Here is a 19992-nt window from a genome sequence, read left to right on the forward strand (position 1 = left end):
AATAGGACAGCCTGAAGCAGGCTTCTCCATAGAGCTTGAGTATACCTATTCTATTTGTGGCCCATAGAGTAAATGGGATGACCTTTAGGAATTTGCAGTCAGACTTTATTATTTCCATATCACTGTTAAGACTTTTTAACTTGTCTTTTATTTCTTGAGCTGCAGATATTTACAGGTCTTACTGTAGTAATTAGAATGTTAAAATACCATTGCAAACTTACTTACACAGTAGAAGCCTGACATCGGTTCTGGGTATTTCCAGTCACTTATTAGAAAGATCAATATTTTGTTGCTTAGAATCATAATTGACTTACAGTTGTGAAGCTTGGTATGCATTCTGTAGTTTAATATTCACATTCTAACTTTTAGTCTTTAAATTTTAAGAATGACAAGAACTGAAAAGAATCAGTGACCTATAGAAATTTGATTGATGTATAGAAATTGGAGGAGGATACGTTTGTAGATTGAGTTTAGTCCCTAGCCTGTCAGTTAAGGTGTTATTGTTGTGACTCTTAGAAGTTCGGTAGGCTGCTGGGCTGGTAGTGTTAATTAGGTAAACTGGTTTAACAACTGAATTTTTACAGGTTTAGCAAGATGGAACATTACTTGAGAATGAGTGTTTTGAGTCAGACCACTGACAGCCTGCTGTCCTGTCTCTGACAATGGACAGTTCTAGGTGCTTTAGGAAGAGTGTAAGAAAAGAGCAAGTCTGTGGTGATCCCTATGCCTGCAGCAACCTGTGGGTTAGGAGCTTTCAGAGCCGCTGGTGGTATCTTCATATTTTGTAGCTACCAGTGCATATTTTTTCTGAGGACTGGACAGAGCTCAAATTAGCAGATGAAAATATTTCTACAGAGTAACTGTAACCCCATTATATGCTTTTTTTTCTAATGGTCCAGTGAGTCAGATCTCACAGAAATCAGTAACTTTAAGAATAAATGTTAGCTGTACCTTATTTGACAAAATAAGATTCAGGGGTAAGAGAGGTGACATATTTTCAAAGACAAGAATGTTTTTCCTGTTTAGAGCATATTATTTCCTATTATGATGGTACACAGTAAAGTTGTAAAGGTGTTTGCCAGAAGGAAGTTTTGAACTATACAAAAGACAGCACAAGGGTATACACATTTAACAAATCTTTCTCTTAAAAATGCAGTGAAGCTCATCTGTCTAGGTGATGTTCTGAAACTCATTACTTGGTTATTTGCATATTATTGCATATAAATTGCATATATTTGCAAATTTAATTCCGTTCCATTGTCATTTGGATCAAGACTTTTATTTGCCCTAATACCTCTTGAGCTCATCTGCTTCTTAAGGGAGAATCCCAGTGGTATGTGTTTAATAGTTGTATCAGTATTTTTAACTCGCTACCACTTGAAGTGTCTTTATCTGCTTGAGTACGCAGGGGAGGCAATGCAATAGTAACTTGTTTACTTGTGTTGAAGCAGATGTTTTTCCAATCATTTCCCATCAAACCTAATAGATAAAGGGCAGTAATGCTGTCAAATTATTGGAAAAGGATTATAGCGATTGTTTTTCTTGGATATTTTTGTATAGCTGGAAAGCAGTTGATTCTCCCTGAACTTGCTTAGTTCAGTTTTGGTCTTTAAGGGGTGCTTTCCAAAAGCCTATGCATCAGCCTGAAGCACCCTCTTAACTATTGTTATAAAAATTTCTAGACTCACTAGAAATTAGTATTTTTCCATATTTATATACTGTTGCTCTTATTTATTTACATTTTGAACAACCACAGAAAATAATGGTAAAATCCCTCTTCCTCTGTGGTATATTCAAGTTTGACAGAAAATTTATTCCAGATGTGGAATAAATTGAATACTAGTAGATTATGGTCATGTTTAAAATGTATAGTTTTATGTACTCTTCTCTCTAGATGAAAAATAAGAGTGTTTTTTTTTTCTTTCTATACCTTCAGTGGTGCCTGAATTGAGGAAGTGTTTCCTAAATGTGTAGATGGATAATGTTCCTGTCACCGAAAAGTCAACCTGATCAGCAAGAGTAGTTAGGGAAAGAGGAAGGCAGTTGATAGAGGTCATCAAAATGCAAGCTAGAATCTGTGGAATTTTTTCAATTTACATTGATTTCAGTTTACTTCACTGAGAATTAGACAAATAACTGAAGCGGAGCACTTAATTATTTTTGTGAATCTGGGCCATTAGTTAAAGATTAAATGTGATCTGTACAAACCATAATTCTCCTAAGCTTACATTCTGCCCCAGTATGCTCCTCTGCTGTACAGCTCCCTCCATGATATTTTAAGGTTTTTATCCCTCGCTTGTTAGATAACTGCTGCGTTTTCTGGGGTTGCCTACAGCAGGCCCTGCTTACTGTTGGTGATTGGGCTGCTCCTCACTGTGTCCCTGTTTGAAAATGCAGAATGTGCTCCAGGCTCTGAAGTCGGTAGTGGAAGTGACTCTGTAAATGTCACCTGTTAATAGAAAGCGTGACTGACACTAAAACTCTGAAAACTTGTTATATGGAGCAATTCTATTGCTTTGACCCTGTGCTTTAGACTCAGAGTAGAGTAACGACTTAGAATGTGATTTGCTTTGAATTAGGAGATGACTTGTGACCTCTTTCAACTGAATGCGGCAAAATAATTGGGGTGCCTTCATTCCAGATCTCAATTCTGGAAGTGCTGGATAATTTTTTTTTCTTCTTTCGTGTCTTCCAGGAATACTTGCTGTCAGGTGCTGACATCATTGAAACTAACACTTTCAGCAGCACCCGAGTTGCACAAGCTGACTATGGCCTTGAGCATTTGGTAAGAATTCTGAACTATATAGACATTAAAATGTTAATCAAGATTTTTGTCTCAGCAGCCAAGATTACCTTAGTCCCAGAGTCCATCAGAATTGTGTTAACTGACTGCATGCTGTCTCTTGAGCTGTGTGACCAGGCTCTCTGCTGACAGCCAGACACCATCCCAGTGTCTTTGTAGCTCATTTCCATTGTTGCAGACAAGAGAAGGAAAACGATTATGCTTGCTATGTGTGATAAGCATAGTGTGCCACTTGTTGATGAAGGCACAGGCAATAGTGATTTGTCCTAGATTTTGTTCGAGTATTCACAGAAGGTCTCAGTTCTGTGAACAGGAACGTTTTGCTTCAGTGCTTCCAGTTTACCAAATGCCTCAGTGGAACCCCCTTTGTTCCTAGTTGTGGTCTGTGTGCTTAGCTCTCTGGCCCAGAATGCTGTTGCAGGCAGGAGAGGATTGTGCTACGTGGAACTCCTCTTAAGCTTGCGTTTCTGTTATCTATTCTGTGGTTTATATTGTTTTGAAATTGGAGATATTTATGAAAGAAGGTAAATTAAAATATGCCACCCGAATGAAAAGTCATTTAAAAAGTAGCTTAATTTTATCCACTTCATGTCCTGATCTTGAGCTTCCATTGACTTCAGTAAGATTTACAGAATTAAAATTTACTGTTAGCAGCTGTAGAATGAGACATGTGTGGGATGAGGCCTGTCATGTCATGCCGCTCTGTTGCTCAGATGTATAAAGCTGTTCCCTTTGAGGTCTTACAATTATGCATGTGTGTATTTTTGTGGCTTAGGGAGCTTTCAGAGTGCAGTGCAGGCTACATAGTGAAGTATTGAGTTGCTTTGAGGAGAAGGTATTCTGTACAGAGCGAAGAGTTTGCTGGTAATTTTCTATAATTGTTCTAGGCGTATCAGTTAAACAGAGTCTCAGCACAGGTGGCCAGAAAAGCAGCAGATGATGTAACTGCTCAGACAGGTGAGCAATATTTATTTTAATTTATTATTCCTTTATAGTTTTGACTGTCTTGCTACAATTTTTGGAAAGTTGTTACCTGGAGGATAGCTTGATGGCTTACATCACAGGGACACAGCTTGCAGACGCACACACGCTTTGTTTTGTGCACAATAACAATTTTATTGAAATCAGTGTGATATGAAAAAAGAGATGCGTTTTTGCAAGGTGTGGTCCTTAAGTGTGTTCTGGAGGATGACTGTTCTGTGCCCAGCTGCTTTAGACCGCGAGAGAGAGACTTGGGAAATGACTTGAAGGTCTTCAGATGAATTCATCTTCTCTGAAATGCAGCAGTGACTAGAAGTTTCTTAGGTTTGTAAAATACAGCTCTCATCTTTTTAATACAGAATTAGGATAGTTGACTCTGGGTGGACGTGGATTACCATTTACTCTTAGGGTAAACCTCCTGTTTTCGGGAGCTCGACAATGGCTGGAATTTTCTTAGACTATGCATTTACAGATGATGGTCAGGTACTTTTACCTTCGTGGCTTTATTAATGCCTTCTTTCAAAGACAATAAATTTGTTCCTGGATTATAGCATCAAAGTGTATTTCCAGCTAATGGTGCTACTGTGGTGTCCAGATACCACCTTACTGATGTGATTCATAATGCGCAATAAAAATGTACGATTTGAAGCATGCTTTTAAAAAAAAATCCTTTTTTTTTCCTGAAAAATATACCACAAAGTATCCAAGTCGTGTTATGTAATGAAAAATTCCGAAACAGTTTGGTGCTGTGTATTTGCATTAATTGAGTGAGGCTTCCTATGTAAGAGAGAAATGATACTTAAAAGAAAAAGTGACTTGAGGCAATAGCTTGCAGTTGTCTTTTTCTTCAATGTTCTTTTGTGTAGCGTGTATACATATAGAACATCTTGTGGAATAAAATTAAACAAAGAAGTCAGCTGTGCTGGGTGATCATATATACTATCCAGACCAAAGTAAATTCTTGCTTTGAGACAAGATTTTCTTGTATGGTAGTTCTTCACCTTTGAATAATATCTATGTCTTGGAGACCTTGGAGTCTTTTTTCTAATGCTATGACTGTCATTGTCAAACCAAAGGTAAGTAGGGTTTTTTGCTCTCTCTTGGTTTAGGAATTAGGAGATATGTTGCTGGAGCCATGGGTCCAACAAACAGGACGCTCTCTGTGTCCCCCTCTGTGGAAAGACCAGAGTACAGGAACATCAGTAAGTACTTATAACGATCGAGTTACTTAACTTAGGTGATAGGCTCAAAAAAGATACTTCCAGATAATGTTAGAGTAATTCCTGTTTTACAGCATTTGATGAACTGGTTGAAGCCTACACGGAACAGGCCAAAGGACTTTTGGATGGAGGAGTGGATATCATGTTAGTAGAAACCATATTTGATACAGCCAATGCCAAGGTGAGACTCCTGGAAAAAATTCCCTAGTAATACAAGTATTCAGCAAACTACCTAAGTAAATTCAGTGTGGTACTTGAAAGAACTATCAGCTACTGCTTGTTAAATGCATTAAAAGACTTAAGTTGATTGTAAACAGGCAAAACATAAGGAAATGTTTTTTTAATGATAAAACAGCCTTTTCCAGAGTATTTTCCTTTGCCTTTTAATGTATGCTGTTAATATGTTTCTGGCTCTCTGTGCCAGCTCTCCTCTTTCATTCCCAGCAGCACTGCTGCACTGCAAGACACCTCTGAATGTGTTTGATGTTTTTGTTTTTCAGTGTAAGCATGTCTGTCCAAAAGATGCTTATGTTACACACTGGAGAGAGGTTGTCCAGTGTGTCTGATTGCAGGAATGGGAAGGCTTATGTCCTGTTTAAAATATGATTTTGGGGAACTCTGACACTCTGCAGGCAACTTTATTAAAAAAAAAAAAAAGGAGGGGGGGACAGGGGATTACAGGGATAAAGTAGGAGGAATAAAATGATGAATTATGCCAAAATTCATCTGATGTTGATACCTCCTCATTTTTCTAGTAGTTACTCAGTGCGAGTGATGGAATTGTTAAGGATCTTTTAACTGTCTTGCAATTTTACGTGGAAAAGTCTGACTGGATAGGCACATAGCATTTCTTTAGGTGTTTGCCGAAGGCTGATGTGCAGTGGAATTTACTCATCCTTTGCAGATTTGACCAGTCATCATAGAGGCTCCACTAGGACCGCATAGGCTTGATAGTGCTGAGGGAAGTTCATATTCACATGGAACTTCGGAAGGAGTCAGGAATTTCCAGGACTTTCCCAGGGGGCCACTGCAGTCCTCACTGTTACAATATGTGAGGGTTAGAATTCTTCTGCAGGCTGCATGCCTAATCACATTCAAGGGCAGTAAATATATGCTGAGAATAGTATATGCAACCATTTTGGGGGTGAGGTTATGCTGCAGAAAGGAGTGATGAGTATATGCTGATGTGATTTAGGATTCATAAAAGCTTTAATCTTATTTGGTTGCTCGATGACACTTATTTTCTCCCTGTTACCGACATCTATTTTAAATCTGGAAGATGTTGGAGGTGAGGGAAACCCTCTTTGAGTACACTTAAGTTCTTGCAGGCAGTATGAGGTAGCAGGTTATACAAAGAGCCACAAAAACTTAGGAAAAAAAAGAAAAAAAAGGGGAGGGGAAAGGTATTTGTGCACAAAAAACAGCCAACCAACCAAAAGATGAACGGAAAAACCCCCAAATCTTCCGTTAACATTTTGCAACTTATTATTCTATAGGCGGCTCTGTTTGCTCTCCAGAAGTTGTTTGAGGGAGAGTACAATCCCCGACCAATATTTGTAAGTATATAATACTCATTTACTTAATGCTTTACATATACTTAGGCCTAGTTCCTGAACTAGATGGAGGTGGCAGTTGATAAAGGCATTTTGAAATACGGCTTGAAATGAAGGAAGTCAATGTCGTGTTAGAAATGTGCTTTTGTCCTATCACATGATTGTGGAAGGAGAAACTTATATGGGAAGAGCTTCATGAAATCAGCCATAAGCTGGATGGAACTTCTTATCAAACTGAAGCTTAAGGAATGACTTCATTCCTGTCTACATATTTACACAAGAAAAAGAGCTGGTACTTTCTGAGGCTTGCTTCACGAGGTATAGTAAGAACTAGTGCTTCAAAGATGAAACTAAGTAATTTTTTCCAAATGTTCAAGTGACATGTATAGGAGTGGCGATTTTAGGTCAGAAAAGGTCTATCTAATGCCTTTCTCCGACAGCGGGCAATAATGAACGCATAGGGATGAATACAAAAATAGGATAAGCTTATTTTGAAAGTTTTGTTATATTCTTCCAGCTTTCTGCAGTTTGCAGCTCAGGCTTTCTGATCTACCATTATCCTGAATAGAGTTGTCAGTAAACTCGATTGCCTCGTTCTCTGCTCCCTTTTCAGTTCAGTTATGTATCTGTTGAAGAGTATAATCTCTAGCACAGCATTATTTGCGATTCCAGTGGTCACCTTGACTGAGTAGTTTGCCAAAGGAAAGCAGCATCAGAGTTAAAGCGTGTTTTGGAGGACATCATGGATTTAGCTTTGCATGGAGTCTTCTAGCGCAAAACTCATTCCAGCTCCTGGAAAAAAGGCAATGGCGTGTAGATGTAGGCAGTCTTCTCTGGATCAAACACTCTTGGAATTCTGAGTTCTCAACATGATTATTGTTAGTTGGGGTCAAGACATTATTTATTATTTGCACATCTCTTTCTGTGTGTAGTACTTAATAGGTGTTTGCTGTGAGCTTGCAACATAGCTGATGTTCCCCTATGACCAAAGGAATCACTTACTTAACACTCCGCCCTCCCCCCACCAACCCCCCCCTTAATTGGAGTCCTGAGACCTGAAACATAAAGGCGGAGATGGGGAATATGAGAGGAGCTGTTCCTGCTGATAGCTGCCTGAATGGGTAACCCCTGCTGATTTCAAGCAGCTTGGTTTAGAGGCCGTCAGAATGATACTGCAGTACTAACGCTGCCTTACTGTTGAACGGTTTGCGGTAGCTGTCATTGGGAGAGAGAAAACTGATTGGTCAAAGGTGTTTAAGGCTTCCAGGGGACAGAAGATGTAATTTTTCTGTTTGGGTTTTGTCTCACCACTTTGAGTGGAACACAGGTCCATCTATTTTGATTTTTAACAGTTCAATCTTTTATACTCTTGTTTTTATTGTTAATTTAATTCTTCCTTTTTCTTTGTGTCCTTTTGATATTTAGGTGTCTGGAACTATTGTGGATAAGAGCGGGCGAACCCTCTCAGGCCAGACAGGAGAGGCGTTCGTCATCAGTGTTTCCCACAGTAAACCACTTTGGTAAGGAAACGTATCTTTATCTTAATGAGTTATTTGTAGATTATGATTCTTTTTATTTGAACTCCTTGTTTACAGCAAAATCGTAGATAAGCTAGCCGTGATCGTATTCAGTCATGTGTGTTGCTAGTAGGTTCTGCTGCTGTTCCCTTGGCAGGAAATATGTTTCCAAAGAATATCTAACTCCTTTTAAAACATTGTTCTAAATAATTTGGGGTGGGCTTTTTGTTGTGGTTTATAACAGCTGCTGAAATCACTAGTAGGTCACAGCATTTAAAAAACAAAAAAAACTCTTATTAAAACTTTGATTTGACATCTACTGTCTCAAATTCTGCAAAGAGCTAATTCCTCGTATAGGCAGGACCTGCATCTGTCTGTTAGAGCCAAGCAGTACCAATTGAAAAATGTTTCGGAATGGATTGAAAGAGCAAATCATAAGGCTTCCTTCTGGTGTTCTTTTCTAAACTCTTATGAAATTGCGTACTTTCACTAAATGTTTTTCTGAAAGAAGTGCCTTGTTGTTTTGAGAGTTCCTGATGCTTCCATTTACTTGCATTCTTTTCTGTTCAGGCAAAAAAGATGAAATAAGTAGAAGACTAGAGCTGTGAAAATGCAAAACATAGCAAATTTCAGTCATTGTGCAGTCTTGCATATTCATTTGCATACTATTCTGTTTCTCTAGTCTTTTGTGTTTCTATGCTCTTTTCTGCTTCTGTGCTCTTTTCTGCCTCTTCCCTCCTCTTTCTTTTCTATCATTTCTTCTTTCAGGTGAGTTCTTTGCATGAAAATGTACACTGAAAATAGAGTATTCTAGCAAAAAGACACCTAACTTAAAATATTTAATTTACTGTTAGCAGTGCATGCCAAGCACATTGTGATGAGCCATTGTTTGTTTTTGCAACAAAATTCCAGCTGAAACTCTCAATCTGTCATCCCAGTGATACGAAAGCAGAAGACTGCATTCACAGCTTTCCTGACTGCCCTTGAGGCTCCACTTTCCCAGACCAGACGGTGCTCCAGAAGTAACATATGGAGCCTCTTGGAACAGGGTGGTAGTTGACTCCTTCACTCAGCATCACAGCCTAGTGATCCATATTTGGCATGAGTCTGTCTCTGATAAGCGTACTCATGACTCTGTTGTCTCTGAAGAGGAGAGAATGGCGCTGGAGCAGAAATCAGGAATTTATTAAACCATATTTCATAAAGCTGTCTTATGTGCCTGAGTGCTTAGGGCCTGTTTCTCGTTTATGTGAAGGCCACTGTACAGCAATGTGGCAGAAGGGTCTTAATTGAGGAACAGATTGTGTTTTAATTCCTTTCCTGCTGCCAAAAGTGGCTTTAGGGTTGAGAAGAAACTGATTGTCTCCATTTAGTGATAGTATCATAGGGATCATCTTATATTGTTTTGTGTGTTTCCAGTTGGGTTTCATGTCCCATTCAGGGTGACGCATTGTCCCTAAATCAGTTTGCTTTGGGGCCCATTTAAAAAGTAAATGATCTGTGTCCTGTTGATGTAGCTAGTGGCTGAGAAACGTGTGAACTGTTCTTAAAGGACAGCTGAAGGACGGGTGGCAGGCTGCTTCCTGAGAAGGGTGCTCAGATGTGGCGTGAGTTCCCTTTGTGTTACTTCAGATCCTGTGATTGTTTTAGCTGTGGTAGGGTTAAGAAGACATACTTTGAGTTCAGGACCCTAATGCGGTGTTTGTTCTGATGCCAAAGGTGCTCTGTAGTCTTAGCTGTCATAGGAGCTGATAAGTGGATGCTGTGAAGAAATGAGCAAGGGAGAGATGACTTTCAAGGTGAGGGCGTGACGGTTATTGCACTAGGCAGCAATGGTAGTGGACCAGCTGCCTGATTCCAGACTGCTAGATTTTGAGGCCAGGCTACTAGATTTGTTTCTCAAGTATTTTCTCTCAGGATGATGCTGAGTAGCATGTGAAGATGATGGTGGCAGCGGAAGCTACTTTTTGCTTCTGAGTGAATGTACGTGTCTATGCTTAGTTTGATTCGATAGTCTTGAAACAAGTAAGGCATGGATGGTGCCGTGCTCATTAAAGTGGCAGCTACCCCTGCGGCAGGCGATCCTTCAGGCAGTCTGGAGGCGTTCTGGAGGGCCGGTACGCAGTAAGTCAAGTGAGAACATCAAAAAGCGCTCATTTGCTGAGTAGGCTGGCTGCCTTTATGGTATCTCACTGCTGAGGTAAGGTACAGAGCGTGACAGATGAGTCTAAACTCAAAAACAGAGACAGATGATGAGGCAAGGAGAAATGAAGCTACCTAATATAAAAGACAGTTACCTTAAGAGGAGAGTAGGGGAAAAAGTGTGAGCTGGAGGCTTGTAAATCGAGTGTGACTTAACAGTGGTAAATACATTGCATTCATCTGCATTTGATTAGGACAGATAATCTCATTTACAACTCTTAGTGTGCTTTGCTTCAAAAATCTTAAAAGAAGAGTGCACACTTTGCAATAAATTCCAGGTCTTCATTGTTGTAATTGTGTATTCCCTGATTTAGTACGTGCTGTATATACCTGGGGGATCTACGTGAATGATTTAGATGTATGTTAGCACAGAACGGTGAGATGGAAATAAAGGGTTCTTTTAAAACTTCTTCTGTGTAAGTAGATTGGCCCATAGAAAATGCATTGGAAAACATTTTGGAGGTACATCTGGCTATTAAGATAAAAAGCTGTGGGAAGAGGGGATTTGTGCATTGTTTGGTTCAGGAAACTGACTGTACGGTGTTCAGGTCCCCATTCTGGGATGGTGCTAGGAGCCCCTGGGATCCCAAGGATTCGTCATTCTGTTCAACAAGTGAATTGGGCTGCAAATAATTGCTGCTGTTGTCTGTACAATTACCAATACGAAGCCCCTGCCTGCTACTAGGAAATGGGAGAAAAGTAAAAGCCATTTTGTGCTCCTAGTCCTGTTCAGGGCTTTATTGCTTCTGACCTCTGGGAAGTGGAGTGGACATATGTGCGCTGTATTAACTTTGCTACCTCTGAAGCAGCCTGTCATTCAGTTAGCTGGGAGGTGTGGATATTATCTCTTCTAGTTTCTGTGAGGAAGCTTGCGTTCTCCCTGAGACTGTCCTAGGAAAGGAGAAAGCTTTTTTGCACCTTCTTCTTCCAGCAGCACTATGAGCAACTTTTGAGTTTTGCAGAACTGGTAAGATGGCTGCTAGAATGGTGCAGAGCGATCAGAAAGGATCTGTAAAAGGTCTCCTACATACTTTATGAAAGAAAGATTTCGTTTTTTAATAACAATGTAGTCATTTTGAGTGCAAGTCACACTTATGTATTTGTGGTTGAATTAAAGAAAACGGGATTGTACCTATTGTACTGGTGAAATTGCTTAAGAAGATTATTTATATGAAAAGATTCCTGCTGTGGTGCTGTCCAGGTCACTAAGACACAGGAGAATAGACTGAGCAGATTCAATGCAAAAGCTTAATGCTGCCATGAGGCAACTTCGAGGATGCACTCGGTTTCTTCTAGGGTTGACAAAATTTATGTGCAATTTTTAAAGAAAATTGTAAGTTAGTAGTTTGAGGCAATTCTGTGTTCTTTCACCTTTTTCATACTTCTTCTGTAGTACAGAACTTCTTTTTCACTCTTTTGTTCTCATTCCACCCATTCTCTCGCTCATGTAGGAAGTACGGAGTTGTTAGGTTGCTACAGTTGCTGTCAGAATGCCACCACTTTCCTCCTGGACTTTGAAATGAAGTCTTGATTTACCGTTCCCAATTCAATTCATTCTCCTCCTTAGGGAATCCCCCTTGCCCTTCTCCTCCACCCTCAGAGTCTTGTCCTTTTACAGAGATGTTATCTTCCCCCCATCCATTAAGTCTTGCTGTGCATTGTTAAAGAAAAGGGAGAGGGGGTGGTTGAATTGTAGGTGATTGTAGGAGTTAGTAGTTACCAGCACTAACTTTGATCTCTTTTGTTTGTAATAGGTGTTTTTATGCTTTGCCTACAAATCGAAACAATTTTTTTTTTCTAGTGTTGGCTTAAATTGTGCTTTAGGGGCAGTTGAAATGCGACCTTTCATTGAAACAATTGGGAAGTGTACAACAGCCTACGTCATCTGTTACCCCAATGCAGGTGTGTTGTGCGTGCATGTGCACATATTCCTGTGCTTATATACAGAAGAAATTTATTTAAACATTCCATCTCCTTTGAAATAATTGAGTTGAATTAGCTTGAAAAGGTTGTTGCTACCATTAAAAGCAGATTAAGAATTTTTTAGGCTTCTGAAAGTAACTGCTTTTAGTTCTGTTACAGTGAATTCAGAATGCTGTCTTGCATAACTAATAACGATCTGTTGAATAATGATTACACAGATGATGAGGCACTGTAGTTCTCATACAAGTGTAGATACTTTAAATGTGTCTTTTATGGAATTTAATTGTGCTTTTAAGAGGTTTTAAACAAATTACAGTAGTAGGAAAATTATTTTTCAAGGTCTTCCCAATACTTTTGGTGGTTATGATGAAACTCCGGAAGTGACTGCTAAGCATATAAAGGTATGTAATATTTCTCATGAATGTGTTTTATCTGGCATATTAGTAGACATAGACATACATCTCTTTATTTTATGTGAATTTGTTACAGTACTGTGTTAGTTTTATCCTCAGATGGCTCTGCGTATCATTTTGTCTGTTTATAGCCATCAGTGCTTTTGAGGTGTCAGGGTAGGAGAAGCTATTTAGGAAACTCTGAAGACCTTGGTTACTTTGGGCTCCCTTTGCCTACTAACTAAACAGCTTTGTTGCAGCTTGATCTGCAGATATTTTTCATTTGCACTCCTACATTCTTGCTTGCCCGTTTGGGAATTATTCAAAGAGCTGAGTGGTTTTTATGAACTTGGCAGAGTTTTACAGAGTTGCTTTTGTAGGCACAGCTGATACTGGTGGTGTCCCAGTGCAAGGTATCTATCCTTCCAAGCACTGCTCGATTTGTGTTATGCAGAACTGTGTAGTTGGACTTGCTGTGTGTCAGCAAGAATGCGGTATCTTCTACATGTTGATTGCCTTCTATACTATAGTATCGATGATCTTGGTATTCATCCAAGTTTTCATTTAGGACCTGAGCATAAAGTGGGCCAGTTTCAAATGCAGCTTCCTAAAATTAGCAAGTTGCCAGTTGGACTTAGGCATCCACATATGAAAACAAATCCTAAGGAAAAAAATAGTACTCATGTTTCTTCATCCGATTTTTTTCCTGTGTTCCCCTGACTTGCTTAAAATATGGAGAATAGAGATATGAGATACCTTTCTTAACTTGAAACTAAACTCTCTCTTTCCCCCACTTTTACAGAACTTTGCTTTGGATGGTTTGGTTAACATAGTTGGAGGTTGCTGTGGGACCACACCAGCACATATCAGGTACTTTATGAACTATAACTTTAGATGCACCGAAAAGTAGATTAAATGTGGTTTCCTTGGAGCAATATGCCATGGTAAGTCTTAGAGCTTCCTTGAAAGATGGATCACGTGAATGAAAATAGCAGCAGTATGTGCAGTAGAAATAATCTGGCTTTTGTAGCCATGTGTATTTTGAGGAATGGGTAGAGGCATGGTTCTAGCAAGGATTATAGCTCTGCTGTTTTGTCTTCTAAAATTGTTCCAGAATCATTCCTCCCTCTTTACCATGGGACAGAATAGAGTTCCCATCTTTGTTCCCTTACTTTTTACATTCTTCCTCTCTGTGGTGCCCCTAGGCAGCTGGTAACATGTCAGATTTCTTTCGATAGTAAAAGGAAGGCCAGGCCAGGGGAGGGGAGAAAGGGAGGGAAATTTATAACGGGATCTGGGAGTGCTATAAAGCTGATGTTAGTCCTGGCCTGTCGAGAGAAGTGTTGCTGTGCCTCGTCTAGTGAGAAAGATATGAAAAAACCCTTAAAAGAGAAGGAGCCTTTATGGTTAATTTTTACCCTTATACAAACTGGGAGGTGGTACCTGAGTGTGCAGAGGTCAGCGTATGTTGCTCCTGACTGGAGAGAAAAGAAGAATAGCTCATGAAGTTCATGAATTGTTCTGGGACCTGAGAAATGCATCTTGGCACAGAATGATATTTGTCCCTTGTTATTTTACTGCAATCAGCAATTGTTCAGCTCAGTGAGTCAGGAATGCAGATAAGAGTCACTGTGGCTGAAGGCTGGTACTGATATCCATCAGGCTACCTGTAAGTGATCCTCCAGTTGTCATGGTTTCTAATGTTCTGTATGCCATAAATCTTTATCTTTGTACTTTCCCTGCAAATAGCTACATAGGATCTTCCAGGAGTGTACTTTGCCTTTGGCAAAGTACAAAGTGGAAATGTTCCACAAAGTGGAAATGTTCATTAGCCTTATCTGGAACAGGGCTGAATTGGAGGCGTGCGGTGTATGTCGAGTATATTCTGTTAGAGTCTTGTTTGGAGTGGTTTAATTTTAGTCAAAAACTTTGAGAGTCTTTATTTTCCTCTTCCTATAACTCAGGAAAATTGCTGAAGCTGTGAAATCATGTAAACCTCGCGTTCCAGCTTCTTCTCTCTCTGAAGGATACATGCTGCTATCAGGTAAAACAGAGTGTAACAGTTTGAGCTTTCTAACTCATGTAGCCTTCCTTTATAAATATACTTGCTGTTCTCTACTAATCAGAATGGCTATGAGTTTCTGGTTCTACCTGAACCCAGCAAGCTTATTGATGGATACCTGGATGCACATCTTATTGCTTTGGCCTATCTCAACCTGAATCTAAAGGACTGATGGCACAATTTATTGCAATCTTGTATAATATAACCAAGCCAGCGTATTTTACTCAGTAAATATCAGGCATTTTGTAGTGGTGAGTTAGCTTTATCCTTACTTTGCAGATGAGGAGAGCTAGGCACAGAGAGGTTGAGTAGTTTGACTACAGCTGGTGGTGGAGCTGGGAAGAGATCCTGGTTCATCTGCTGTGATACAGCTGCCCCCTATGGCCTCACACTTGGATACATCTGTACTGGGACAATGTTATAGCATTGTCTTTTTTTTTTTTCCTCCTATCTTAAAAAAAAAAAAGAGTTTGGCTCTGTGTATTATTCAGCCAGGCCTTCTTTTAAGCCGTTGAGCAATGCTTCCAAATAAAACAGGCCCTTTGTTTTGGGTTTCTGTTTTATATCTCAAAGTTAAAACAGTTTAACATAAATGAAATAAATCATGGTCTGCCCCATGGTTTCCTGCAGGCTCCTTCTCTGTTCTGCTGTAAGGTTTGTTTACTGCTGAGCTGCTTGTTACCCAAGAGTCCTTCTCGCTGTTGCCTGGTTTCTCTGCACTTAGATATGTGATTAAGAGCCGTCCCTTTGTTTGGCGGTCGTTTCAGTGGGCTGCTTCTCTGATGGTGTTAGTCATGAGATAACATAGTTGGGAATGGAGTAGCGTGCGTGGGTGCCCAGGAGCGTCGCAGCTTCATGTCATTTTATATTGGATATATTAGCCGTTATTCGTTGTGGGTCAGATAAATTATTGACTATCCTTGAGGAAGCATAGAAACCTTTGGCATATGTTTTGGAAGTGGTTGTCTATTTATAATTAACTTATTTTGTTGCATTGCTTTGCTAGTTATGCATTAGATCTGTGCATGTCCTGATATGCTGAGAAACCTTGATTCCCAAAGAAAGATTTGCGTTTCACCAATTGGAAAGGGCTTTTGCCTTTCTTGCACATTTTTTTTCTTTTCTGTGTTTTTACAAATATACTCAAAAATATCTTTTTAAGGTCTGGAGCCGTTCAGGATTGGGCCATACACCAACTTCGTTAATATTGGCGAACGCTGCAATGTTGCAGGATCACGGAAGTTTGCTAAACTCATCATGGCAGGCAACTTTGAAGTATATTTTTTAACAATGCTCTTTATAGATAGTGTTCTGATTTTTCATTGCTCTGTTCCATTGCATTGGTAGCTCTGTTTCTTTTGCTGGTACAAAGCACTACTCTACGCCATTTACAAGAGGAAGAAAAAAAGAAGAGTTTACTTTCTCACTGCCCTTTATTTCTGTGCTTAGCAGCTCCTAAGAAATGTGCAACAAGGGTTTCACAAGGGGTTTTTTTGACAAATGTTACCGGTAACATGACTTGCTATTTTGATTTTAGTTACATAGAGTGATGGCATAGAAAATGTCTGTGCTATATCTGGGGTGGGTTTACAGAGGAGAGAGGAAGAAGGAAAGGGATTGTAATCCCTCCTCCCTCCCACGCGTGGGGTATATTTGACCCGGGAGAGGCTCTGCCACTATGCAGCCCGCACTCTGCTTCCCCTCCCTTCTCCAGTCCTAGTCCGGATTATAGTTGCCTCTGTGTGTACTTTGATCACTGGCTTTAGCATGCTAAGTGAGAGCTGCTACAGAAGAAGGTGTTTAGAAAGCTGCCATCTTGAAATGGCTGTAGGGCCAAAATGGAAAGGCTGAAGGGCTCATTGTTTACTGATGTCAATTGTTACTCTAACTTCATTGAAACAAATAGTACGGTAATGTTTCTTGCCGGCTGAGGTTCTGCCCCAAAGCGTACTCTGCTGTTCTAATTGATGCAGTGAAAATTAAAGCTTTAGCTTGGTTTTATGAAGTCTGATTCTTAAGGTCTTGTGATTCATGAGGCAAGTTAGGCCTATTAAATAAAGAGCCTAAATACAGCTTCTTAGGGGCTGTAAACAACTAAAAGCCTTTGTTTTATTTCGTTTTTTCCCCTCCCTAATCTGCAGCATGATGAAAAAAAGAGAAAGAGCGAACAGACACGGGTGTTCAGATAATTATGTGGGCTGGAAGGAAAGCTTTAATATTTCCTTCTTAGCGCTTGGTGATTATTCTGCATCTGGAAAAAATGCCAAATAACCTCTAAAAATAAAGTACTCTGTGTTTAAAAAAGAGCATAGCTTGTGACACCAGACCCTTATTTCATACCATCACAGAGACTGTTTTCCTGTAATCATGTGCAATCAGAAATCCTTGTTACCATGCAAATCTTAGATCTTTCAATTAAACGCAAGTCCAGCAGTGTAAAAATAATGGCAGTGTCAGCATGTGTGGGTCTCTGGTGCTGTGTTTTTGTGAATAAAATAGTTAAAGATTGTGCCATGCTAATGACTTCTCTATTGCTGTCTGTTAAGGACCATTTCCTTACTCTGTTACAGATTGCCTTGTAAATTTTTAAGAAAGGATACTTTTATTTTGATAATTTGTAGGGCTGCACGCTTTTTTGGAAGGTGAAATGTTATCTTGAGAATGACTAGACCGTGTTTTCTGATGACTTGTTTTGGTTTTTGAATCTTTTCTTTAGGAAGCCCTTAGTGTAGCCAAAGTGCAAGTTGAGATGGGGGCCCAGATTCTCGATATAAATATGGACGATGGGATGTTGGATGGCCCTGCTGCTATGACCAGATTTTGTAACTTGATTTCTTCAGAACCTGATATTGCAAAGGTAGTAGCTGAGTTGCACCAAAGCACAATACAGAACGTTTAGTTGAGTTGGAAGTTGCCTTTCAGAAAACTGTAATGTTAATTTGTTTAGTAACCAGGTTCGATGCTTAGTAAGCAGGTGTATGTTTATAAATTGTCCTTCATTAGATACATAGTAAAAAAAAACAAAAAAAAAACAGAGGCATCAGAGCACCCTGCTCTGATGCCCTTCTTGGGGCAGTTTTGGACAATAGTGAAGAGAGGAAGGTACTATAATAGAAAAGCCTTTGGAGGGAACTGACGTTTTAATGTTCTCTGTTTTCAGCTAAACATATGCCAGTCTTTTCCATTGGTTAAAGCTGAGTGTAGGTTCCTGTTCTAACAGCTTTGAGCCACAGTTTATATGTTGGCAGTGCATGACTGGGCTGCTTCACACAAAGACTTAAAAATGCTAGGGATATGCAATCTAAAAGATGCTTCTGCTAAGTGTGTTCTCTAGAAATAAGTATCTCATTCAGAAACACAAGACAATGCAGAGAGGAAAAGTGTCTGTGTGATGTGTGACAGAATATTCATAGAAGCCCTTGAGTCAAATTTGCTTTGAGTTTGCATTTAAAGCAGAGTGAATCAACAAGTGCCATCCAGAAAGTTCTTATTCATAAAAACTGATAAACATTGTGTTTGCTTTTATGTCCAAATTGGCAAACGACATGTGCAACACGTAACTCATAACATGTATGTATTGTCCTTGCTCACTTCTGTGTTATTTGCAGGTGCCGTTATGCATTGACTCCTCAAATTTCTCAGTGATTGAAGCGGGTTTGAAATGCTGCCAAGGGAAATGCATTGTGAACAGCATCAGTCTGAAGGAAGGTGAGAAAGACTTTCTGGAGAAAGCAAGGAAAATTAAGTTGTATGGAGCAGCTGTGGTTGTCATGGCTTTTGATGAAGTGGGTCAGGTGAGTGTCGCTTTCTTAAAGCAGGTATTTTTCACTGGCGTAGGTGATTTAAAGAGGCCTCTGCTGTTAGCAGTAGTTTTGACCCTGATTTATAAGCATTTCTTATGTTGTTTACCTGTTTGAGGAATGGCAGTGTTGCTCCAAATATAGTGCTGTTAGCACAAGACTGGATTTTTTTGCTTACTCTGCTATGCTGAGCTCTTCCTTCCTTCGCAAAAGACTCTTTAATTCAGCAATTGAGTTTTATAGTAGAGGGAATCTTTGCCATTTCGTTTTTTTCAGAAACCAAATGTTAAATTTTGCATAGGATGGGGAAATGTTAGAGAACAAAATCTTTTTTTTTTTTTTTCTAATGAGTAGAATCAAAACTCCAGATACAGGTGTGGTGGTGGTGTTTTTAATACAAAATTCTTACGTATAATCCTTTTCTAATATTCATGATGTTCAAGTTAGGAATTCCCAATCTTGTAGTCACTGGAGCTGTAAATGATTTCTGGGGACTTTCCTTTTTGCGTTATCTATTAGTTTCATGGAAGAATTTTTTTTCTTCCCCAGGCGACAGAAACGGAAACCAAGATTGCAATCTGTACCAGAGCTTATCACCTCCTCGTGGAAAAAGTGTTCTTCAATCCAAATGATATAATATTTGACCCTAATATTTTGACCATAGGTACTGGAATGGAAGAACATAACCTATATGCCGTGAATTTTATCAATGCTACTAAAACCATAAAAGTGAGTTGTAAGCTTATTTTGACTTAAAGTATTTTACTGGGTTTACTTTTAAAAAAAAAAAAAAAAAGTTAACTACTGCAAAATAACAAGCATTTTAAATGATTGGGGGGGGTATTCCTCTGAAGAGCAGCTGTTCCCTCATATTGCTGTATTTCCAGTAGAAGAGCTTTAAATAGTTCTATAAATATATTTCAATCCATTAACTCTTCTGAAAAATACTATACTAATTAAATAAGGTAACATTTCAGTGTTCTAGCCAAAAGGACCTCTTTGAAGGTATGTGAAAGCTGCTCTTTTTAATTAATATAAGTTCAATTACCGTGGATAGACTTTGTGCAGTAGCCTGACTTTTTATTTAGCCAAAATGTGTGTGTCAGGAGATGCATAAATGAAGATTATTACGTGAATACAGCCAGGGAAGCTGTACTATTGCATTTCAAAAAGCAAATCAGCTGGTCTGGAGATGTTTTGTCAACAGTAGTCTGGGGCTTGAATACCTGGCAGGGCATTTTGTCAACATGTGCCTTTCTAGGGGGAGGCTGCTCCCTCGAGGTTAGCTGCTCAAGTACGTGAGCTAGCTCAAGTTCATGGGCAGCTAACCGTTCCTGAGACATGCAGGCAGGCAGGGAGGTTGTTCCTGCCTTGCTGGCTGAGGGATGGGAAGAGACGTAAGTAGGTCTGCCGGCAGGAACATCTGGAATGCTGCTGTGCACTTAGAACAGCACCAGTGACTACAGAAAGCATGGCAGTTGCTTCCGTATAGCTAGACTGGATCTCTTCTTTTATTTGTAGTTTTTTATATAGAGATTT

The 19992-nt window shown here is 39.5% G+C and overlaps 1 protein-coding gene across 7 annotated transcripts in view; it reads left to right on the top strand.

Annotated features, from left to right (window-relative positions):
* Positions 1-19992, top strand: part of MTR (5-methyltetrahydrofolate-homocysteine methyltransferase) — a 73389-nt gene that overhangs the window by 7092 nt on the left and 46305 nt on the right. For 5 of the 7 annotated variants that reach the window (XM_068939247.1, XM_068939244.1, XM_068939243.1 and 2 more), the window contains 14 exons: positions 2696-2785; positions 3691-3760; positions 4894-4986; positions 5079-5185; positions 6501-6560; positions 7983-8077; positions 12078-12178; positions 12539-12600; positions 13394-13461; positions 14556-14635; positions 15816-15928; positions 17370-17510; positions 18262-18447; positions 19003-19182. In XM_068939247.1, the coding sequence (XP_068795348.1) occupies positions 2696-2785; positions 3691-3760; positions 4894-4986; positions 5079-5185; positions 6501-6560; positions 7983-8077; positions 12078-12178; positions 12539-12600; positions 13394-13461; positions 14556-14635; positions 15816-15928; positions 17370-17510; positions 18262-18447; positions 19003-19182 (1446 nt within the window). The remainder of the gene's footprint in view (positions 1-2695; positions 2786-3690; positions 3761-4893; positions 4987-5078; positions 5186-6500; positions 6561-7982; positions 8078-12077; positions 12179-12538; positions 12601-13393; positions 13462-14555; positions 14636-15815; positions 15929-17369; positions 17511-18261; positions 18448-19002; positions 19183-19992) is intronic. The other 2 variants (XM_068939248.1, XM_009690019.2) reach the window with 2 other exon arrangements.

Source organism: Struthio camelus, chromosome 3 (assembly GCF_040807025.1).
Source record: "Struthio camelus isolate bStrCam1 chromosome 3, bStrCam1.hap1, whole genome shotgun sequence".
Taxonomy (NCBI): Eukaryota; Metazoa; Chordata; class Aves; order Struthioniformes; family Struthionidae; genus Struthio; species Struthio camelus.